The 25409-nt window shown below is 37.7% G+C and overlaps 2 protein-coding genes across 2 annotated transcripts in view; both read right to left on the bottom strand.

Annotated features, from left to right (window-relative positions):
- Positions 1-25409, bottom strand: part of LOC103551189 (zinc finger protein 33B-like) — a 79863-nt gene that overhangs the window by 46506 nt on the left and 7948 nt on the right. The window contains 2 exon segments of the mRNA XM_070567418.1: positions 23065-23160; positions 23447-23573. Coding sequence (XP_070423519.1) covers positions 23065-23160; positions 23447-23573 — 223 coding nt within the window.
- On the bottom strand, positions 18135-23487 carry LOC139074867 (zinc finger protein 892-like). The gene is made up of 3 exons (XM_070567941.1): positions 23447-23487; positions 23065-23160; positions 18135-20075 (listed from the first exon to the last, which is right to left on the bottom strand). The coding sequence occupies exon 3, from the start codon at positions 19377-19379 to the stop codon at positions 18450-18452; it is 930 nt and encodes a 309-aa protein (XP_070424042.1). The 5' UTR covers positions 19380-20075; positions 23065-23160; positions 23447-23487; the 3' UTR covers positions 18135-18449.

The raw sequence follows: 25409 nt of genomic DNA, 5'->3' as shown, positions 1-25409 counted from the left end.
GAAGAAAGACCACTCAAATGCTACAACAGAGAGAATTTAACAGACAGAGGTGTTTTAAAGGCAAAAGTGAACACTGAGATTACACAGGGGTGACAGCTGCAGGTAGCAGCTACCAGCCCAGGCAAATGGAAGAGGTCGAAGCTCTAAGAACTTAGCCACTCAGAAGAGTGGCCCCACAGAGCTAGGATTAGACATCTGAAGAAGAGGAAGTGCCTGAGTCATGGTGGCATCTCAGGTACGCAGAGAAGAGCCATTTAGAACTGAGAGTCAGACCCTCAGAAGGGTGTCTTCCAGTTACTGCAAGCCTTTCAGAAGGGCATGGTGGGGTAAAAACCTCTGAGGCTCCTGACTCTGAGGGGCATTCTGCTCAGCAGGTGCTGATAGTTAGAGAAGGATCAATGTGACTAAATCTGGGAGAGCTAAAAGAAGCTGGAGAGTGAGAAAACGTGCTGGAATTAGATAGTAGTGATGGTTGCACAACTTGGTGAATATACTTAAAACAAATGATTTTTCCACTTTTAAAGAAGTGAATTTAATGATATGTAAATTATATCTCAATTTTAAAAATACTTTTTAAAAAGAAGAAGCTGGAGTTTGGAACTAATGGCCGAAGTGACGGGCTCCTATTGCTGGAGTGATGTTGACAAGAGCATCCAGCAAACAGGAAGAAGTTCCTTATCCTGTAATCCTGCCCTCCAAACTTCCTGTAGGACCTCTCAGAGCAGAACCTAACAGGCAGCCAGGGGACAAGTGTGAAATGTGGTTTATGTAATCCCAATACCAATATCTCAAAGCAGAGCAGAGAATGCTAGATTTAGTGCAAACAGGCAATAGCTAAATGACCAGCAGAGTTCTTTCCAATTTAATTTATAAAAGCAACTATTGGAAACAAAATGTCCTTGAAGTTTGCCTAAGTAAAATAAATTAGGGCAGTCCATATAATGGAATGCTATGCAATCATTAAAAGTGATAATATAGAAGTATGCTAACTTACATAGGCTGTGGTCACAAAATATTTTCAAATTAAAAATTTGGTTTCCACAAGAATATTTAAGATAAGATCACATTTTAAAAAAATGTACCAGAGGGTGACGTCAGCATCATGGTGGAGTAAGACACTCCTCCTTTTTCTCTTTTTGAACAACTAAATGGACATCCATCCACTAACAAATATGCCTTAGCAGGAGTTTTGGAATCCAGGACCATATGCCAAGAGACCCAGAATGAGTCTTGCACGTCGCTGCATCTGATAATAGGCAGAGAGACGTTAGTATGGGCTGCAGAACCAGCAGAGCCAGCAAACCTGCCCCAATCCCCCTCTTGCCGTAGTTGGGAAAACACCTGGAGAATGCTCACCTGGGCAGATACCCATGGAAGAGAAAGAATTTGCCGGAGTCCAGCTTTCCCAAGGGGAGATTCCAGCAAGTCATTGGAGCAAAAAAATAAAAAATAAAAGGACAAGTTTGGACACAGTGGACATGGTAAGAGGAATTGGCCAACACCAAACCTCCCTCAAGGCAACTCTGCATGGGACTGACTGTCAGGCAGTGGTGACCTCTTCCACAACGAAAAGGGAAGCAGTGAGTGAATGTGGGGTTACCCTAGTTGTGCAGCTAGACTGTTTCTCTCCACTCAGAGTACTAAGGCAAGAACTCCATGACTGGCGGGAGGGAGGAGATCAGGAAAGAGGCAATAAGAATATCAAAAGGCATTAAAGGAACACGGTTCCTGGTGACTGTGCTCAGGACTTCAATGGGAAGTCCATCCATGAGCTTGTGGACTTATGTCAACAAGGATCTCCCCACCGGGTCTGCAGGCACCACCAGTACCCCAAGTGCTAAACACACACCTCCCATCACTCTGCAACCAGCTCCTTGTGCATGCTCTCAAGTGCAGTGGCAAGAGCAAGGCCAGTAAACAAAGTGCTATCAGAAAAACACACCAGGACCTGTGAGCTAGTAAGAAACCACAAATTGACCTATAGTGCCATCTTCTGGAAAACAAAAAGGAGGTTTCCAGTAGCCAGCCTGGTGAGGGGTAAAAACCTGGGAAGACATAAAAACTTAAGAATTCTGCCACAAGAGGGAGCAAAAAGAGTGGAGAAGGTGTAACCATACAAAAGCAGAGAAAACCCCAGATATGACAACACAAATGAACAGCATCTGAAGACAAATAGTAAAAACTTTAGAAGGTGTCGGCTACTTCAAATGTGAAAACAGCAACACAAAACTACAAGGAACATGAAAAATAAAGAAAACATGTCATCACCAAAATACAGCACTAATTCTCCAAACACAAAGCTCAAAGGCACAGAACTTTGTGATAGAGCTGACAAAAAAATTCAAAATAGCTGTTCTGAAGCAACTCTAGGAGCCATAAGAAAACTCAGAAAGACAAGTCAATAAAATCAGGAAAAAAATATATGAACAAAATGAAATATTTACCAAAGAGATAGAAATCATGTAAAAGAACAAACAGAAATCCTGGAGCTGAATACTTCAATGAATGAAATGAAAAAAATACAATAGAGAGCATCCACATGAAAGTGGATCAAATGTTAGATAGAATAAGTGAGCTACAGGATAGGAATTTTGAAATAATCCAATCATACGAAAACAAAGAAATAAGAATGAAAAAAGCCTACGTGATGTATGGGGCACTATCAAATTTACAAATATTGGAATAATTTGTGTTCCAGAAAGAGAAGAGAGGGAAAGGGGGGAAGAAAGTTTAAAGAAATAATAGCTCAGAAGTTCCCAACCCTGGAGAGAGATTTAGACATACCAGATCACAAAGCTAATACATCATACTATTCTCTCAATGCAAAAAGACCTTCTCCAAGACACATTACAATGAAACTGCCCAAAAAACAAAGATAAAGAGAGAATGCAAAAAGTAGCCAGGAGAAAAAAGATTGTAACCCACAAAGGAACCCCAATTAGGCTATCAGTGATTTCTCAGCAGAAACTTACGGGCCAGGAGAGAGTGGAATGATACATACAAAGGGTTGAAAAAAAAAGTTTTGCCAGACAAGAATACACTATCCAGCAAAGTTATTCTTCAGATATGAAGAAGAAATACTTTCCAAAACAAACAAAGCTGAGGAATTTCATCACGACAAGACCTGCCTTGCAATAAATGCTAAAAGGAGCACTTTAAACTGAAATGAAAAGACACTAACCAGCAACGTGAAAACATATGAAAGAATACAAAATGTTGGTAAATATAAATATACAATCAGACTTAGAAAACTCTAATTCTATAATAGAATGGTGTGTTATCTATAGTATAAAGGTTAAAGGAAAAGAGTATTAAAAATAATTATAGCTAGTATAATTTGTTAATAGACATATAATATTAAAAAAAAGGTAAAAAGTGATGCCAAAAGTATAAAAGGGGGGACAGTGTCAAAATGGCAGCATAGGAGGACTCTGAACTCACCTCCTCCCCGGACACAAAAACTTTATAGCTGCCCTTGGAACAATTACCCCTGAGAGAGAACTGAAAACTGGAAAAAAGAACCCCCCACAACAAGGAACAGTGCTGACTGAGGTGGAAGAGGAAGAAATACCTTTTGGGGAGAAAAAAGCCAGCTTCAAGCTGCAGCACTTTATGGCTGGCTGGGAGCAAGCCTAAGTTATGAAGCCTTCCCTGGAGGAGTGGGGGATCTGAACGGGGGTTTTTACCACTATAAGCAGCTTTTAGACTCAGCACAATCAAGATAAGTGTCATAATAGCTGGTTTTGCTGGCTATTAACAACAAAGAGGAATACCCCCAGAAAAGCTATCAGATATAAAGGGAAAAATAGCCTGCTCTTAAAGGGCCCATGCACAAATTCACCCATTTTGGAAAGCAACCTTAAATCACCAGAAAGAAATGTGCACAGTACTTTAGTGAAAAGTGACACATTTGACGTGCTCTGGGTGCATATCAGTGAGAGGAGAGACTGTCCCAAGAACTGAGACATTAGTGGCAGCCATTACTGTGACCTAGTGCAGGTGTGCTGACACAGACTCTAGCAGATGCCATTGGAGTTCTTTAGCTGGTCTGTTAGCACAGGGGTCTGCCCCACCCACTAGAGCACCAATTTAATCCAACTCAGCCAGGGCAGCCAGCCCACCCTAGGAACTAGCCCCACCCAATAGCAAGCCCTCAGGCAACTTGTGGGCCCACATAGGTGGGGTGCCTGGAACCTTTGCAGCCAGGTGAGTGGGTCTGCCTCTGAAGGGCAGGGTGTGCAGAAGGGGCAGGCCTGTATTGGTGGACTGTGTGGGGCCTCTGCAGTGGGGTGACTGGGTCCACTTCAGTGGGTTGGGGTACACACAGGGGACAGGACTATGTTGATGGAGTGTGTGGCCCTGTGGGCAGTGGGGCTTGTCAGGTGCAGCAGACTTGTGCTTCTCAAACAGCCACATAGGGGATCGGCCCTGTCTTCCAAAGCCTGAAACAATTGGGCACTCTCATGCTTGTGGCCAGCCCCATTCAGCTGCAATCCTGAAAGAACTAACAACAGCCTTGCAGTCTGGAGGCCTACAGCAATTGTAAGTCCCTGATCCTAGTAACTAGCCACATTGGAGGCCTACTCACTTAACAGAAAAACTGCAACAAGAATGTGTTATTAGACCTTGTGGCCAACTGTGCTGGGGCTCCCCACACCTGATAAAGTGACTGAAGGGTCCATAGCAGTCACATGTAGCTTAGCTTTACAATGAGCTGGCTGGGGAACAGCCTAGCCTTCCTGGGCACCTGCAGGAGGAGCAACCCTGCCACAACAGAAGGACACAAGTAGCCCACACAGGAGATGCTCCTGGAACATTTGAAACTGATGAAGAGAGGGAAGCACACTGCTGGGCCTCACAAGGCATCTTTTACATAAGGCCACCTCTCCAAGATTAGGAGACATAGTTGACTGACCCAATACATAGATACAAGCACAGAGGAAGAGGCAAAATGAGGACACAAAGGAATACATACCAAGAAAGGGAACAGGACAAAACCCCAGAAAAAGAACTAAAAGAAACAGAGATCAGCAACATACCTAACAAAGAGTAAAAACTAATGGTCATGAGGATGCTCACCGATCTTGGAAGAAGAACTGATGAACTCAGTGAAAACTTCTACAAAGAACTGGAAAATATAAAGAAGATCCCATCAGAAATGAAGAATACAATACTGAAAATGAAAAATTCACTAGAGGGACTCAATAGTAGAGCAGATGATACAGAAGAATGGATCAGCAAGCTGGATGAAAACCTAGAGGAAATCACCAAAGCTAAAAATATAAAGGAAAAAAAAATTTTAAAGAATGAGGACAGTCAAAGGGATCTCTGGAACAAGATCAAGTGCACTAACATCAGTGCTATAGGTATCCCAGAAGGGGAAGAGAGAAACAAATGGGCAGAGAATCTATTTGAAGAAATAATAGCTGAAAATTTTCTTAACCTAAGGAAGGAAACAGACATCCAGGTACAGGAAGCACAGACAGAACCAAACAAGATAAACCCAAAGAGACCCACACCAAGACACATTGTAATGAAAATATCAAAAATTAAAGATAGAGAATCCTAACAGCTGCAAGAGAAAGGCAACAAGTTACCTACAAAGGAAACCCCATAAGGCTATCAGCTGACTTCTCACCAGACACCTTACAGGCTGGAAGGGAGTGGCACAATATATTTAAAGTGCTACAAGGAAAAAACCTACAGCCAAGAATACTCTACCTGGGAAGGTTATCATTCAGAATGAAAGGAGAGATAAAGAGTTTCCCAGACAAGCAAAAATTAAAGGAGTTTATCACCAAGAAATGAGCCTTATGAGAAATGCTAAAGGGATTTATTTAAGTGTAAAAGAGAAGGCCACAAATAGGAATAAGAAAAGTACCAAAAACAAAAAATGGGGCTGGCTCAGTGGCATCATAAAGTTCATGCACTCTGCTTCAGCAGCCCAGGGTTTGCAGGTTTGGATCCCAGGCGTGGACCTATGCACCACTCATCACACCATGCTGTGGTGGCATCCCACATAAAAAATAGAGAAGGACTGCCACAGATGTTAGCTCAGCAACAAAATTCTCAAGCAAAAAGAGGAAGATTAGCAACAGATGTTAGCTCAGGGCCAATCTTCCTCACCAAAACATGCAACAACAACAACAAAAAAAAGCAATAAAATCACTGGTAAAGGCAAATATACAGTAAAGGTAGCAGATGAACCACCTATGAAGATCAAAAAACAAAAGTACTAAAATTATCTATTTCCACGATAAGAGGGTAACGGATACACATGCACAAAAAAAAAAGATGTTAGATATGATATCAAAAATATAAAACATGGGAGGAGGGAAGTAAAGAGTAGAGCTTTTAGCAAGTGGTCAAATTAAAGAGACCAGCAACTTACATAGGTTATTATATATGAACCTCATGGTAATCACAAACCAGAAACCTATAATAAATAAACAAAAATTTAAGAGAAAGGAACCCAAACATAATACTAAAGAAAGCCATCAAACCACAAGGGAAGAGATCAAGAAAAGAAAGGAACAGACAAGAACTACTAAAAGACTCATTTAAAAAGGTAACAAAATAGCAATAAGTACATTCCTATCAATAGCTACTTTAAATGTCAATGGACTAAATGCTCCAATCAGAAGGCATAGGGTGGCTGATTGGATAAAAAAGTAAGACCCATATATATGCTACATACAAAAGACACACTTCAGACCTAAAGATCTTCACAAAGTGAAAGTGAAGGGGTGGAAAAATATACTCCATGCAAATGGCGATGAAAAGAAAGCTGAGGTATCAACACTTACATCAGGCAAAATAGACTTTAAAACAAAAGCTGTAACAAGAGACAAAGAAGCGCACTACATAATGATAAAGGGAACAGTCCAACAAGAGGATATAACACTTGTAAATATCTATGCACCCAACATAGGAGCACCTGAATACATAAAGCAATTATTAACAGACATAAAAGGAGAAATAGACAGTAACACCATAATAGTAGGGGGCTTTAACACTCCACTTACACCAATGGATAGATCATCCAAACAGAAGATTAATAAGCAAACATTGGCCTTAAATGACACATTAGACTAGATGGACTTATTAGATGTATACACAACATTCCATCCAAAAGCTGCAGAATACACATGTTTTTCAAATGCACATGGAAAATTATCCAGGATAGATCACACAGTAGGCCACAAAACAAGTCTCAATAAATTTAAGAAAACTGAAGTGATGCCAAGCATCTTTTCTGACCACAATCGTATGAAACTAGAAATCAACTACAGGAAGAAAATGGGAAAAACCACAAATATGTGAAGATTAAACAATACACTACTGAACAACAATTGGGTCAAGGAAGAAATTAAAGGACAAATCAAAAATACCTAGAAACAAATGAAAATGAAAATATGACATACCAAAATTTATGGGATACAGCAAAAGTGGTTCTAAGAGGGAAGTTTATAGCAATAGAGGCCTACTTCAACAAACAAGAAAAATCTCAAATAAAAAAATCTAACAGTGTACCTAGAGAAACTGGGAAAAGAAGAACAAACAAAGGCCAAAATCAGGAGAAGGAAGGAAATAAGAAAAATCAGAGCAAAAATAAGTGAAATACAGACCAAAAAAAATCAATGGAACAAAGAGCTGTTTCTTTGAAAATATAAACAAAATTGACATACGTTAGATAGACTCATCAAGAAAAAAAGAAAAGGCTCAAATAAATAAAATGAGAAACGAAAGAGAAGAAATTACAACAGACACCTCAGAAATACAAAAGATAATAAGAGAATACTATGAAAAGGTATATGCCAACAAATTGGATAATCTAGAAGAAATGGATAAATTCTTAGAATCATACAACCTTCCAAAACTGAATCAATAAGAAATAGTGAACCTGAATAGACCAATCACTAGTAAGGAGATCAAAATGCTAATCAAAAACCTCCCAAAAAATAAAAGTCCAAGACCAGATGGCTTCCCTGGTGAATTCTTCCAAACAATCAAAGACTTAATACCTATCCTTCTCAAACTCTTCCAAAAAACTGTAGCGGAGGGGAAGCTTCCTAACTCATTCTATGAAGCCAACACTACCCTGATACCAAAATCAGACAAGGACAACACAAAAAAGAAAATTACAGGCCAACATCACTGATAAACATTGATGCAAAAATCCTCAATAAAATACTAGCAAATCAAACACAACAATACATTACAAAGATAATACACCATGAGCAAGTGCGGTTTATTCCAGGGATGCAGGAATGGTTCAACATCTGCAAATCAATCTGTGTGATACGCCACATTAACAAAATGAAGAATAAAAATCACACGATCATCTCAATAGACACAGAGGAAGCATTTGACAAGATACACCATCCATTTATGACAAAAACTCTGAATAAAATGGGTAAAGAAGGAAAGCACCTCAACATAATAAAGGCCATACACGACAAACCCACTGGTAATATTATTCTCAATGCAGAAAAACTAAAAGCTATCCCTCTAAGAACAGGAACCAGACAAGGATGCCCACGTTCACCACTCTTATGTAACACTGTATTGGAACTCCTAGCCAGAGCTACTGGGCAAGAAAAAGAAATAAAAGGGATCCAAATCAGAAAGGAAGAAGTGAAACTGTCACTATTTGCAGATGACATGATTTTATACATAGAAAACCCTAAGGAATCCACCAAAAACCTTTTAGAAATAATAAATGAGTATGGTCAAGTTGCAGGATCCAAAATCAACATACAAAAATGAGTTGCATTTCTATACACTAATGATGAAGTAGCAGAAAGAGAAGTTAAGAATACAATCCCCTTTACAATTGCAACAAAAAGAAAGAAATACCTGGGAATAAACTTAACCAAAGAGGTGAAAGACCTATACACTGAAAACTATAAAACATTGTTGAAAGAAACAGAAGAAGACACAAATAAATGGAAAGCTATTCCACACTCTCAGATTGGAAGAATTAACACAGTTAAAATGTCCATACTTCCTAAAGCAATCTACAGATTCAACACAGTCCCTATCAAAGTTCCAATGATATTTTTCAAAGAAATAGAACAAACAATCCTAAAATTTATACAGAACAACAAAAGACCCTGAATAGCCAAAGGAGTCCTGAGAAAAAAGAACAAAGCTTGAGGTATCACTCTCCCTGATTTGAAAATATACTGCAAAGCTAGAGTCATCAAAACAGCATGGTACTGGCACGAAAACAGACACTCAGATCAATGGAACAGAATTGAGAGCCCAGAAACAAACCTACACATCTATGGACAGCTAATTTTTGACAAGGGAGCCAAAAACATACAATGGAGAAAGAATCTTCAATAAATGGTGTTGGGAAAACTGGACAGCCTCATGCAAAAGAATGAAAGTAGACCATTATTTTGCACCACACACAAAAGTTAACTGAAAATGGATTAAAGACTTGAACGTAAGACCCCAAACCACAAAGCCTCTAGAAGAAAATATAGTCAGTATGCTCTTCAACATCAGTCTTAGCAGCATATTTTCCAGCAACATGTCTGACCAGGCAAGAGAAACAATAGAAAAAGTAAACAAATGGGACTACATCAAACTAAAAAACTTCTGCATAGCAAAGGAAACCATCAACAAAACAAAAAGATAACCCAACAATTGGGAAAAGATATTTGCAAACCATATATCCGATAAACATTCTCCAGGAGAGATCATAAGAGAAGACAAAAAACAAGCAAATTTAAGAAGACTGAAATCACACCAAGTATCTTTTCTAACCACAATGGTATGAAAGCAGAAATCAACTAGAGGAAAGCTGCAAAATCTAAAAGTACGTTGAAATTAAACAACACACATCTGAACAACCAATGGGTCAAAGAAGAAATCAAAGGGAAATCAAAAAATATCTTGAAACAAGTGATATGGAAGGACAACATACCAAAGCCTACAGGATGTTGCAAAACTAGTTCTGAGAGGGAATTTTATAGCAATAAATGCATATATTAAGAATTTAGAAAGACCTCAAGTAAATATCACAACTTTACATCTAGACAAAGAAGAAACTAAGCCCAAAGTTAGCAGAAAGAAGGAAATAAAATCAGATCAGAAATAAATGAAATAGAGGCTACAAAAATAATAGAAAAAAGCAACAATCCAAGAGGTGGTTTTTCAAAAAGATAAACAAAATTGACAAACCTTTAGCTAGACTAGCTAAGAAAAAAAGAGAGAAGAATCAAGTCTCAAATAAATAAAATCAGAATGAAAGAAGAGACATTACGATTGATACTACAGAAATACATATGATCATAAGAGACTACTATGAACAACTATGCCAATATATTGGATAACCTAAAAGAAATGGAAAAATTCCTAGACAATTAAAACCTACCAAGACTGAATCATAAAGAAATACCAATAAGGAGTACTGAATCAGTAATCAAAACTCTCCCAACACAGATAACCCCAGGACCAGATGTCATCACAGGTAAATTCTACCAAACATTTATAAAATAATTAATGCCAATCCTCAAATTCTTCCAAAAAATTGAAGAGGAGGGAAAACTTCCGAACTCATTCTGTGAGCCTAGCATTACCCTGATACCAAAGCCAGATAGGACACAACAAAAAAAGAAAATAATAGAATATCCCTGATGAATATAGATGCAAAAACTCCCAACAAAATGTAAGCATACTAAATTCAACAATATATTAAAAAGATTATATAACATGACCAAGTGGACTCATCCCTGGGATAGAAGGATAGCTCAACACACACAAATCAAGTCCTAGTCAGAGCAATTAGGCAAGAAAAAGTAACAAAAGTCATCCAAATTGGAAAGGAAGAAGTAAAACTATCTCTATTTTTAGTTGACATTATATTATAAAGAAAATCCTAAAGACTCCACCAAAAACCTGTTAGAAAAATAAACTGATTCAGTAAAGTTGCAGGGTGAAAAATCAACATGAAAAAATCAGTTGCATTTCTATACTCTAATAACAAACTATCAAAAAGAGAAATTAAGAAAATAAGCCTGTTTACAACTGCATCAAAAAGATTAAAATACCTAGGAATAAATTTAACCAGGAAGGTGAAACACTTGTACCATGAAAACTATAAGACATTGATGAAAGAAATTGAAGAAGACAAGTAAATGAGAAGATATTCCATGTTCAAAAGTTGGAAGAATTAATATTGTCAAAACGTCCATGCTACCCAAAGCTCATCTACAGATTCAGTGCAATCCTTATCAAAATTCCAGTGGCATTTTTCACAGATAAAGAACAAACAATCCTAAAATTTGTATGGAACCACAAAAGACTCTGAACAGCCAGAAAAACCTTGAGAAAGAACAAAGCTGAAAGCATCATGTTTCCTGATTTCCTATATTACAAAGCTATAGTATTCAAAATAGGATGGCATTGGCATAAAAAGAGATACATAGATCAATGGAACAGAATACAGAGCCCAGAAATAAACCGACACATACATGGTCAATTAGTTTACGACAAAGGAGCCATGAATATACAATGGGGAAAGGATTGTAAATCTTTCAATAAATGGTGTTAGTAAAACTGAACAGCCACATGCAAAAGAATGAAAGTGGAGCACTATCTTACACTATACACAAAAGTCAATTCAAAATGGATTAAAGACTTGAATGTAAGACCTGAAACCATAAAACTCCTAGAAGAAAACACCTCTCTCAAGTCACATAATTATCATTTGCTCCTTGACCTCAGTCATGGCACTGACTTTTTGAATTTGACGCCAAAAGCAAGGGCAACAAAAGCAAAAACAAACAAGCAGGACTACATAAAACTAAAAAGCTTCTGCAGAGCAAAGGAAACTATCAACAAAATGAAAAGGCAACCTAAGAGAATGGGACTAAATATTTGCAAACCATACATCAGACAAGCAGTTAATATCCCAAATATATGAAGACCTCATACAATTCAACAACAAAATTACAAACAATCCAATTACTAATGGGCAAGGATCTCAATAGACATTTCTCCAGACAGATGGCCAGCAGGTACATAAAAAGGTCATAAGGGAAATGCAAATCAAGACCACAGTGAGATGCCACCTCAGACCTGTTAAAATGGCTATTACCAAAAAGATAAGACATGAGTGTTTATGAGGATGTGTAGAAAAGGAACCCTTGTGCAATGTTGTTTGGAATATAAATTGGTGCAACCTCTATGGAGAACAGTATGGAAGTTCTTCAAAAATTAGAAATAGAACTACCATATGATCCATCAATTATCCAAAGAAAAATAGAACAATATCTGAAAATGATACCTGCACCCCCATGTTCATTGTGGCATTATTTAGAATAGCCAAGACATGGAAACGTAAGTGTCCATTGACAGACGAATGGATAAAGAAAAAGTGGTATATATGTATACACAATGGAATATTACTCAGCCACGAGAAAGAATGAAATCCTGCCATTTGCAACAACACGGATGGACCTTGAGGGCATTATGCTAAATTAAATGTCAGAGAAAGAAAAATGCTCTGTGATTTCACTTATATGTAGAATCTAAAAAAGCCAACCTTGTAAAAACAGATTGTGGAATGGTGGTTACCAGGGGCTGAGGGATGGGGGGAATAGTAGAGTTCTTTAAGGGCACAGACTGGCAACTAGTAGATACATAAGTCCTGGAGATTTAATGCACATCACAGTGATTATAGACAACAATATGGTATCATGAACTTCAAAGTCGCTAAGACACTAAATCTTATTTGTTCCCACCACAAAAAAGAAATGATAATTATATGATATGAGAGAGGTGTTAGCTAATGCTACAGTGGTGATCATACTGCAATATATAAATGTATCAAATCAACACAGTGCACACCTTGAACTTACACAGTGTTATACGTCAATTATATCTCAACATAAAAGTACCTACTTATCCTAAGGAAAAATAATAAAAAATCAAGAAAAACAAATTCACACTCCACATAATTCAAAATTAACTTTTTATAGGTGTTTTAATTTTCTACTGCTGCCGTAACAAATTACCACATAGTAGCTAAAACAACACAAATTTATTATGTTACGTCTCTGGAGGTCAGAAGTGCAAAATAAGTCTCATTTGACTAATCAAGATGCATTTTGCTGATCAAGGTGTCAGCAGGGCCTTGTTCCTTCTGGAAGCTCTATGGAAGAATCTGTTTCTTGCCTTTTCTAGTTTCTAGAGGCCGTCCTTGGCTTGTGGTCCTGCATCACTCTGACTTGTCTAAGTTGTCACATCTCCTCTGACTCAGACTCTCTTACCTCCCTCTTTCTAAGGGTCCTTATGATTATATTGGGCCCACCCAGAATAGATAATCCAGGATAGTCTCCCCATATCAAGATTCTTAACTTAACCACATCTGCAAAGCCTGTTTTCCCAGGTAAGGTAACATATCCCCAGGTTCTGGGAATTAGGATGTGCACATCTTTGAGGGGGCCACTATTCTGCCTACCACAACAGGAATATATGTAAAGAAGAATGGATGCATTCTCCAAGAACATTTATTTATGAGCATCAAAAGGTATTTCTGCCTTAATACACTGTTTATTTCATATATTTTGCACAAAGTATCTTCCTCTAATTATTATTTGCTGAATGGTGGGGGGGTTCACCTTCTATACATCACGTTAACATCAAAATTCTACTCCAAAGTCTTTTTTAAATTAAAATTACATAAAAATGTTAAAACTACAATGTTTCATTTTGTTGTTAGTGTCATCAGTTGATTCTGACTTCTAGCAACCCCGTGTACAGCAGAGCAGAGCCCTGCCAGGCCTGTTTGTGCCATCCTCTCCCCTTCTGGCGCTATATGAGATAGTGCTCTACTGCTATTCATAGGGTTTTCTTGGCCAATTTTTTCAGAAGTGGGTGGCCAGGTCCTCTTCTTAGTCTTAGTCTGGAAGCTCTGCTGAAACCTGTCCACCATGGGTGACCCTGCTGGTATTTGAAATACCGTGTCATAGCTTTCAGCATAAAGCAACAGCCAGCCACCACAGCATAACAGATGGGTAGCGTGGTTCTGGACTAGGAAATGAACTTGGGCCACGGTTGTGAAAGCACTGAATCTTAACCATTAGACCACCAGAGCTGGCCTAATGCTTCACAAGATCATCTAAAAAAGATCCCGCAGCACATAAACCAGCCTGTGTTTCATTTGTAGGCTCTTGACACAGATGAAGTTACTTTCTTACGGGTAAAAGGACACCACTAAATAGCATTCACCAAAGCAGTTAGTTTGCAGGGCCAAGCACTAGAGAGTAGAGCTACACAGAGAGGAAGCTTCAGAGACGATAAAAGCACGTGTGTGAGGGAACTGCCCAAAGCCTGGGAAAGAACTAACTAAAAGGATTAGAAGCAACAGTGCTCAATATTTGGAATTACAGATTTTTACCCTTTCAGATCCTCACCACCTTCAAGCTATCTTAGTGTTCTCTTTTGACCCTTTCAGTTCCCTCCTTAATGACTGTATACCAAGTTAACAGTTCTTTATATCACATTGTTTCTGTTCAGATCACTGCTGTGGTTTCTCTCTTCTGAACAGACCTCGACTGATGTGCTTCAATAGAATTTAATCTCTGCAAGGGTACGACTTACGTATGTTTTATTCACTGTTGCACAATGCCTTCTATATAGTGACTGATAAATATGGGTTGAATCAACAAATATATGGTGCTATATTTATAGAGGTTCACAAAAATGTTTTTCTTACTGTGGACTGAGGATCCAGCTCTAGAGTCTGCAGGAAATAAATACAAAATGTCCACAAAAGTACTGTTCATAATAATGAAAAATTAGAAACATGGTGTCTTTCAACAGAATAAGTTATTTTAATAAAATGGAGTAATAGTAATCAATAGTAATATTAGCTAGTAGTAATCAATTAGAGCTAAATATATCAACATGAATATAACTCAAAACCATTATGCTGGTTTTAATAAAGGAATAGTGCTCAGGATAAGGCACAAAGTATGAGGTGACAAAATGTTACCAGAACCACTGAAATTCATGACTGGAGTTTATACATGGTGGTGCAAAGCAGAGAGTAAACAGAAGTGAGTCAAGGTGAACTTGTAATTAAGCAAGTTAAGAGATTCAGCCTTGGTCTCAGGGCAGGAGGACACCACAGATTTTACTAAACAGGGCATCATAAAAAAACTCATTCTGACTACTGTGGTGGATGGACTGGAAGAAATAAGATTGGATGGAAGGATACCACTGACACTGCTGCAGTCAGCCCAAGGGCAAAATGTTACTGATCATGGGGAAGAAGAGAACACACGTGTTAGATACTTTAGGAGTTGAAATGGAAAATAATTGGTGATTAATTTTTGAAGGTTACAGAGAAAAGCAGTTGAGGATGAATTCCAGGGTTCTGGTTTGGGCACCCAGAAGTATTCATTGAGATAGGGAAAATTATATCGTCATATTTATAAATACTCTCTCATTAAGTCACTGTCTCCTTATTTATAATGTCTTACCTGATTAAGGACTTCAGATGTGATGTCAAATAATATATGTCTATGTGTGCACATAAAATGCTGTACATTAACACACTATATGTTCTTCTTTTCAAATATAGGATGCATACACTCACAAACAATTTACACAATACTGCTTTTACAGTAGCTATGACTTTTTAAATATATAATAGCTATATTTTTACTACTTTTTTCCTTTAGCTTAACAGCATAGTTGGGCAGTTAACACACCATCGTGATACAGTTACAGTTTTCTAAGTCTATTTTTCACTTTTCCCAGTGTGTTGTATACTTTCTATATTTTCATGCTGCTGATTAGCATCTTTTCATTTCAGCTTGAAGAACTCCCTAAAGCATTTCTTGCAAGGCAGGTCTAGGGGTGGTGAACTCCCTCAGTTTTTGTCTGGGAAAGCCTTTATTTAGCCTTTATATCTGACGGGTAACTTTGCTGGATAAAGTACTGTCGGCTGGCACACTACTTGAGCCTGTTCACCATCAAGATTCTCTTTACTATTCTGCATTTCCCTACATATTTATTTACTCTTACTGCAAATGCATTTTCTTTATATAGCTGTTCCAGGGTCATCACATAACTGGAATATAAATGCCTCCAATTATAAAAGTCTTAGAAAAGGCTGTCATTGGCTCAACTTAGGTCAAGTACTCATCGACGAAATACAATGTAGGGCTAGGAGGGTGGTGACCTACGACTGGCCCATTTTGGTTATGCACCAACAGTAGAACGATGTGGACAAGAATGCAGAGCCTACAAATGCAATAGCCACTCCAAAGGAAAATTCTGTATACAATAAAAAACTGACTTCAAATCAGTGAAATAGGGGTGAATGAATTAAACGGTGAAAGATCAGTTGGCTATTCATTTGGGAAAAAAAGTTGGATCTTTACTTCACACCATATTTAATCAAGCAACAACAGAGAGGGGTCAATACTTCAATTTAATTTAAACACATTTGTTTCATATGTTTTAAAGAGAAGATAAAACTGACGAAATGCAAAGTTCTAAAAGGAATCTTCTGGTATCAACTCAAGAAGCAGAAATTCCTTTCATATGATGGAATTATTGTTCAAGTTCTGAAATAAACGCCTTTACCTCTAATAACAGAAAACTCCAAGTTAAACTGTTCAGTATGTGAGGTAGGTGATATTATCTCCATTCTGCAGATGAGAAAATAGAGGCAGAGAGAGATTTAAATCACTACATAGGTCCCATAAATAAGTGGCAGAACACTAAATACAAATGCAGATAGTTCGTGGCTCACACAACATCTGGGCTTCACACTTAAGTTTATAGAAGTGCATCATTTAGATATATCACAAATGTAAAATGGAGATAATTTCTTCAACAAGCACTGCTTTTAATCCGTACAGTGTACTAAGTACTATTGTTTAAGGCTACTTTTGAAAATTAACTCAGATGTGTGTTATAAACAAACAGTTGTATGCCAGATCACTGCATACTTTAAGTAAATCTTGATTTTATGAAACATTGTTTGGATCATTTACTGAAAGCAAAGTTTGGTAACTACATCTATACCCATTTATATGTGCCACCAAACAGCAGAGAACACTTATGACATATGCTATTTTATACATTCAATGTTTCTTTTAAAATATATATTGTGGTGTAAATATATGATGAGATAACAATAGTTTTTAGTGTAGGAAATCCTAATATGTGTTACAAAAGTTATTTGAGAAAAGGCACATCATTTCCACTATACCTATTTTGGGGTCTAAAACAAAAATCAAGCAGACACAAAATAGTTGTTCAAGGGGCTGGCCTGGTAGTGCAGTGGTTAAGTTTGCATGCTCTGCTTAGGTGGCCTGGGGTTTGTGGGTTTGGATCCCAGGCGCAGACCTGCACACCGCTCATCAAGCCATGCTGTGGGGGCATCCCACATACAAAATAGAGGAAGACTGGCATAGATGGTAGCTCAGCAACAATCAACCTCAAGCAGAAAGAGGAGGATTGGCAACAGATATCAGCTCAGGGCCAATCTTCCTCACCAAAAAAAAAAAAAAAAGTTGTTAGAAAGCATATTCACATGTATAAGCCTGACAGAGCTCAGAGGCTATTCACATACATTTAACACTGGCTGCTCTAACAATCCAATTCACTTGTGCCTTTTTTAAAGCTACATATTCCATGGTGAGTATGACTAGACGTAAACATACAGTGTTATATTATTAATAAAATATTTAGTATTGCATCCAACACATTGCTTCCAGAATAAGATTATTTCTAGATGACGTTTTTTTCCACATTTCCTAAACTGACAATTTTCTTTTATTACATGTTCTCTGATATATAAAGTTTAAAATTTTTTTCAAGATTGTAAGTCTTTAGTCTACTCTCAATTATCCAATGTTCAATAAGATTTGTTTCTTTGTGAAAATTTCATTTTTGGGTTTTTCCATTGTAAATTTCTGATTTACAAAATGTTTGACTTGTTGATCGTTTATTAACATGTAGGAGATTGACAGGGGTTTCTCCCCTACTGAATTCTCTGACATGCAATGTTTCTCACACTTTCATTAGATGCACAGAGAATATGAGATAAGGGATGGCTACAATACACAAAGGCAACAAATAGACCTAAACACAGAACGTCTCAACACAAGTTTATTTCTTGTTCATGAAAAGATTTAAGGGTGATGACAGAGAAGGAAGGACTCTGCTCAGGAAGCCTTTCAGAGACCCCAGTTTCTCCCAACTTGTGAATCTATAAACTCTAGTGACTAGCTCCCAAGTTCCCAAGTTGACCAGAGAATGATCTTCATTGCCCTCTGACTGGGGGGAAAAAAGTGGGAAGTAGGAAAGATTCCAAACGCAGTCTTTTACAGGCTTGGAAATAATGTATATCACTTGGGCCCATATTCTGAGCCAGAGCTTGGTCACATGACCCCATGTGGGTGAAAGGAAGACTAGAAAATCTTGACTAGTTGTGTACCCACCAAAAAAAGGAAATGGGTATTGGGAAAAACACAGCCAGTTTCTGCCACATAGGGTTTCTGCCTTATGTGAATTCCTTGATGATTAGTAAGGGTTGATCTCTGGCAAAAAGCTTTCCCACATTCACTACATTTATAAGGTTTCTCTCCTGTGTGAGTTCTCAGATGATTAGTGAGGGTAGCTTTCTGACAGAAATTCTTCTTACATTCCTTACACTCATAGGGTTTTTCCCCTGTGTGAGTTCTCTGATGTTTAGTAAGAGCTGACTTCATATGAAAAACTTTCCCACATTCATCACACTGAAAGGGTTTCTCTCCTGTGTGAGTTCTCTGATGTTGATTGAGGGCTGACTTCTGGCAGAAGGCTTTCCCACATTCATTACATTCATAGGGTTTCTCTCCTGTGTGAGTTCTCTGATGTTGAATGAGGGCTGACTTCTGGCAGAAGGCTTTCCCACATTCATTACATTCACAGGGTTTTTCCCCTGTGTGAGTTCTCTCATGTTGAGTGAGGGATGACTTCCGGTAAAAAGACTTCCCACATTCACTACATTTGTAGGGTTTCTCTCCTGTATGTGCTCTCTGATGGTCTGTGAGCGCTGATTTATGACTGAAGGACTTTCCACATAAATTACATTCATAGGGTTTCTCTCCTGTGTGAACTCTCTGATGGACTATGTGGGCTGACTTCTGCTGGAAGGATTTTCCACATTCAGTACATTCATAGGGTTTCTCACCTGTGTGTGTTCTCTGATGCACTGTGAGGTTTGACTTGTGGATAAATGTTTTCCCACATTCGTAACATCTGAATATGCTCTTTCCTCTCTGATTTTCCTGAAGTTGAGTGAAGTGTGACATCCTGCTGGAACTATTTTCAACTTTATTGCTTTCATACTGTTTCATTTCTATGTAGATTCCATGACATTTCAAGAGAGATGACTTCTCACAGAAGGTTTCTCCACGTCCATTATATTCACAGAGTTTCTCTCCTGTGTGAACTTGCCTGTGTGAAATTATTACAGTCTTTTTTCTAAGGCTTTTCCACCATTATTATCTTTAAAAGTCTTCTCTGAAGTTTGAATATTTAGGTGCTGAACAATACCAGTATTATGACCAAGGGCTTTCTCATTTTGATTATTTTCATAAGAAATCTCTTGAGTATGAGCTTTTTCCTGCTTAATATCAAGTAACTTCTCATACACATTTAACATGTCAGGCTTCTCTCTTGGGGAGTTTTTACTACTACCAATTGATATTGAAATATTTTTCAAATTCATTCCACGTAAGTCATTTTTATAGGGCATTTTTCTTGAAGGAACAAAGTTTGTGATCATATTAGATGATTTTCTTAAAGCATTACCTTTCCCTAAAGTCAGTGTTTTGTTATTGAATGCAACGTGTGGCAAATATTTGTCTTGGTTTTCCTGGATTCTCTCTGTTAGGTCATGAGCTTTGCAGTCTTCTAGAAATGAAAATATTGAACATACCATGAGAATTTTAACAAATTCCTAATAGAATTGGACTAAGATACAGGTGTCCTTTTATATATTTGACTTTTGGTTTCAGTAGTCTCTCAGGATCAAAGTGCCTTTTCCCTGTCTAGTTTGTTTGGGAAAACAAATGGGGAAAAAAGGGAGGAAACACTATTAATAAGCAGACATGTAATTATTCAGCATTTTACAAATAAAAATTTCAAAATGGATAGAGATGAAGATATAAATTCAAGAAACAGTCAATAGAGAATGGAAGATTTTACTGGAGTGGTAGATCCAGGCAGGAGGAAAATCACAGAGAATGGGATGGGTCCTACTGAGCTAATGAAGAGTAATTGGAATGACAAGGAAAACCAGTGGACAAAGTTGTTGATGGGGAAAGTATGAGAAATTGAGGAGACAATTACAGAGTAGGTCTAACACCTTCAAACCCATACTGTTTTAGTAACATCCTGACAAGTTTTCATGTTTCCAGTTGAATTTTCCCTTATTTCCATTCTGCACATTAATGGCAAAGTAAATATCTGAATGCACCAATTGCCTTATGTTTAAGGGAAGAGTCGTTGGCTTGCACTCTAATTCCCCTTCTAACTATGATTCACAGGAATATCAATGTCCAAAAGAAAGTACAAAACAATGACAGCATAAGTGATCTCGTGGCAAGCTAGATCAGATGCCCCTGCCACAATACTAATACTTAATCTTGCTTTACATTTTACATCTCATATTACACATTTCAGTTATCTATTTAATATTCGAATTTAAGGATCATATTTTTCAACCCAATATCGGAAAATAACATGTATATTTATTTGCCATTTAAAAAGTCTTGTCCACATTTGTTACTCAATGCAACAAAGTCTATCCCAAGTTAAAAAAACCACTGACCTGAGCCAAGTACCACATGGAAAACTGTAACAAGTCATCATTCCAGCAAACAAAATTTACACCAACTTAATGCGCATCAGATCTTCAAGCTACCACTCTATGACTCCACAGTCACTGTCCTCTGCCCTAGTCAGCTCTTCGTAACATTAAATTGCTCACTCACAACAACAAGCTCAAAGTGTGTTCTCTCAGCTTACATTCCAGCCTTGGCTCTATTTAGTATCTAGAAAAATGACATAATGATATAATTATTCTAAATCTTCAAAAATGCCTTTTCAAATCCTCCTACTTTTAAAAGATTTACTTTAAATCTTTTAGATTTACACTAAATTTTAGATTTACTCTAAATCTAAAAGTAGTTCCTGTCTAGACCACTTGTTTTAACACAATCTTAGCTATCACTACTTTGTAACATACAGTATTGCAGCTACTGTAAGACACATATATTTAACATTCTAAAATCAAATGTATCTTATAATTGATTACAGACCTGTGACCAGCAGATCACAGTACAACGGGCAGAATATTTTTTCCTCAGTAGTTCATCAAATAATGGTCCAGTTACAAACTATAGCTTCTTAGACTTGAGAGAATATGACAAATTTTTCTCAATTAAATGCTGAATCTAAAATGCTTCATGCAATTCTATTTTCATTCTTCAATTCAGCAGATGGAAAACTTTTCCTTAAAGAGCAAAATAGTACATATTTTAGGTTTAGCAGGCCATATCTTCTGTCACAAGATTGAACTCTGCTATTAGAGCGTGAAATCAGCCAAAACTCATATGTAAACAAATGAGTATGGTTGTATTGCAAAGAAATTTTATTCACAAAAACATGTGGTAGGTCTGTAGGCCACAGGTCACCAATCTCTGATCCAACTATAACCAATGCTCATAGCAAATGTTGTTAACTCTCTGATTTCCTTTGAACTTGAGTGATTTTAAATAAACAGACCTCAACAAGCTGTGTGTATCAGCATTACCTAAAGAGCTTTTTCAAATACAATATTTAGACACTGTCATTTTACACCTGATGAATCAGAATATATCTGAGCATGTTTTCAGAGAGAGTTACCTCATAGGGCTTTCAGAATATGAGCTTTTCCCTCTATCTGATTCTAATCAACATGTGTTTATCAAATGTCTATTTCAGGTTATACACCACAGTAAGAAAGAGTAACACAGGGCTGGCCCAGTGGCACAACAGTTAAGTTCACACGTTCTGCTTCTTGGCGGCCCAGGGTTCGCCAGTTTGGATCCTGGGTGCGGACATGGCATTACTTGGCAAAAGCCATGCTGTGGTAGGCGTCCCACATATAAAGTAGAGGAAAACGGGCAAAACAAAAATACAAAAATAACACCACCACCACTAACAACAAAAAAACCTCGCTAACTACAATTAGGAATTGCGAAAAAAATAAAAGTATCAAAGAATATGGTTCTTACTGATGTCAGTGGAAAGTGAGAATGTGAGAAATATTAGAAGTTTACAAAGAAAAAACACTCAAGAATACAGAAGAAAAAAAGAATTGTATACTTGACAACTTTGTTACCAATTTCTGGTTTTATCAGACTGTAACTAGGGAATGCCATATTTTGACTTTGTAGGATTTATTGACGGTTTCCTTTCAGCATGACATACTTTCCCTTGTTTGCAAATGTTCGTTACGCATATTAAAGTATTTTTTCATTGTTTTTAGGTAAAAACCAAAATATAATCTTGTAAAACCAGGAAGCTATAATTTTGTTATGGTAATTAATCTTATTAAGTATGAAGCTGTAATTCCATTAATTAATTACCTATTTGTTTAGATAGCATCAAGTAATAATATACTACATGTAACAGTGAAATTAGTGTTTCTTCTATTCTTCTCCTCATGAACTAAATTTTAGTAGATTTTATTACCTTCCTTAGTTTCCATCTTTGTACCATTAAACATGCAAATGCCTATATTACTTGACTTGCCTGCATATATGATATCCTTGGACTATCCTAGTTTTTAACAACTAGAAAACCAGCTTACATTTCTTCTCAGGTATTTTCCTTTCCTCTTCCAATTTTAACATATACATATCCTTTTATACTTCCAGAGCAGGTCCACTAAGAAGAGATCCTTAGAAAACAGTTTAAATGTCCAAATCCTAAACTGACCACCTAGAACATAATTGCCTCTGGCTTCCTCTTGCCTGGTACTCACTAACTCACCTGGGTAGTTCCAGTATAGAAATGCTTCCTCTAATACCCACGGCTCCTCTCCTTGTTCCAACTTGAAGATCACCTCTGGCTTGCTAATGAAACACCCTGTAGAAGAAAAAATGACACAGAATTTGGGCCAGGTTGCACAGGCTACAGCAACTCAAAAGGAGGAAGAAGGCAGTTTTTCTGGAGCTGGACCTTGATGAGGCTCATTTACACCTGTTATAGGATGTGAGAATACAACTATTCTTCCTGGTGCTCAAAAGAGATTAACAATCTCAGACCCTTGAATCAAAAGCCTCAACAATAATAACCACAAGAGACCACAAATTTTGGTACCTAAGAAATAAAACGCATGCTATACACAGTTTGATATAGAAACTTTGCTTACCCAGTGAGACAAGGTTGTGGTAGTTCTCCAGCATCACGTCTCTGTACAGGGTCCTCTGAGCAGGATTTAGGTGCCACCACTCCTCCTGGGAGAAGCCCACAGCCACATCTCCAAATGACACCGACCCCTAGAACAGCACATTTCTGCTCAGTCTAAAGTGGTTGGAATCAGGGTAGCACAAAAAAGATGTATGGAAAGGAATTCTTACCAGGTTCACTGTTGAGAGTTTATGTTATAATATGCTGACTATGTACACTATTTTGTATTAGACTTTGTAGAGGAAAGAAAAATAATAGAATATCCTGCTTTTGTTCTAATTTATTAATGTTCTATGCCTTGAAATGTCCTGGCTGTTGTGGATATGAAGAATAAAACACTGGGGACCGGCCTGTTGGCGCAGCGTTTAAGTGCACACATTCCATTTCAACGGCCCAGGGTTCGCCAGTTCGGATCCCGGGTGCAGACATGGCACCGCTTGGCAAGCCATGCTGTGATAGGCATCCCACATATAAAGCAGAGGAAGATGGGCATGGAGTTAGCTCAGGGCCAGTCTTCCTCACCAAAAAGAGGAGGATTGCCAGCAGATGTTCGCTCAGAGCTAATCTTCAGAAGGTTAAATACTATACAAACACAATACACTCAAGAACACTAACATAAGGAGTTACTATAATATATTAGAATATATAAAAAGTATACTAGGGTCAGGAAAGAAAAGAAAAATTAACTCTATTTTGTGTCAATAGATTGTGCTTAATTGGAAAGGAAAAGCCTTAAGGCCTTAAATATGACAGATGTATGTTCTTTATGATTATGAGGCAACATAGTACAAACAAAATATTAGAGGCATTAAAAACATATGGGTTGACTTCAGTTTATGCCCCAGGATGTAGAAAGCAAGAAGGAGAATCATTCTCCTTCCTACAATGAAAACAAGCCCAGACTAACTTCAAATCCACAACTTTTTTTCTAACTTTTTGGAGAGCCAAGGTTGCAAAGCACCCAAGTGGCCCAAATTTAGGGAGAGAATGTATCTGCAAGAAGAGAGGAAATGTACCTTCTTGTCTACCCAAGTTGGACCTTAGGCAAGGAGAACTCAACGAGAATAGGTGGCATATTAATTGATGAAGACTGAGTGTGGGCTGGCACAGTGTGAAACCCTCATGGTCACAGACAATGACAGGGCTTGCACCTTCTCACAGGCTTTTTCTCCATGAATCCCACTGGGCACTTACTGTATTCCTGTGGGAAGGGCAGGTTTATGCAATGAGCCTACAATCAGAGCTGGGGAAGGGGTGGGAGAAGCAACAAGGCCACATCCCCAATACCCAGGGACACAGAGCATACCCAAGACTGAGGCTACCTCAGAACAATAGAACATACACTCTGTCCACCACTTCCCACAACCCCACATTCTAATAAGCTTAGAATAACAAGTACCAATAGAATATGGCTGACAGAGGGACAGGAGATAAATAAGAACATGCAGAGAGACCCTCACTGAGGCATAGATCAAAGAGAAAACCTAAAAACTCAGAAATTAACAGACACAACTCTGGCAAACTAACCCCTATCCTAAAATGCAAGGTATCTCTAGAGAAATCTGAAGACTGTAGTGCACTGAGGGTAATAACAGAAACAATGAGTCTCAAGTCCTGCCCAACTCCTAACTAGATTAACTCCAACCCCTGGACTAAAAGCCTAGCAGGAAAGTCACACCCATTTCCAGGAATAAAATCTATTTACCTGAGTCTAGAGTCAACACAAAACATGGGGATTTCAACCAAAAATCATGAAGCATATGAAAAGGAAGGAAACTAACAAGATACTACTAAGACAAAAAGTAATCATAAGAACCAGATTCAGATATGACATAGATGTTGAAACTAACAGAATTTTAAATAATTACAATTAATATGTTTAAATCTCTAACAGAAAAGGTGGACAACATGCAAAATTAGATGAG

The sequence above is a fragment of the Equus przewalskii genome, chromosome 1 (genome assembly GCF_037783145.1).
Source record: "Equus przewalskii isolate Varuska chromosome 1, EquPr2, whole genome shotgun sequence".
Classification (NCBI taxonomy): Eukaryota; Metazoa; Chordata; class Mammalia; order Perissodactyla; family Equidae; genus Equus; species Equus przewalskii.
The sequence above is the reverse complement of the archived record's forward strand: the minus strand, read 5'-3'. Positions and strand labels throughout refer to the sequence as shown.

Coding starts and splice junctions, on each gene's coding strand:
- LOC139074867 (XM_070567941.1), bottom strand. CDS start 19,379: ATGAAACAGTATGAAAGCAATAAAGTTGAAAATAGTTCCAGCAGGATG.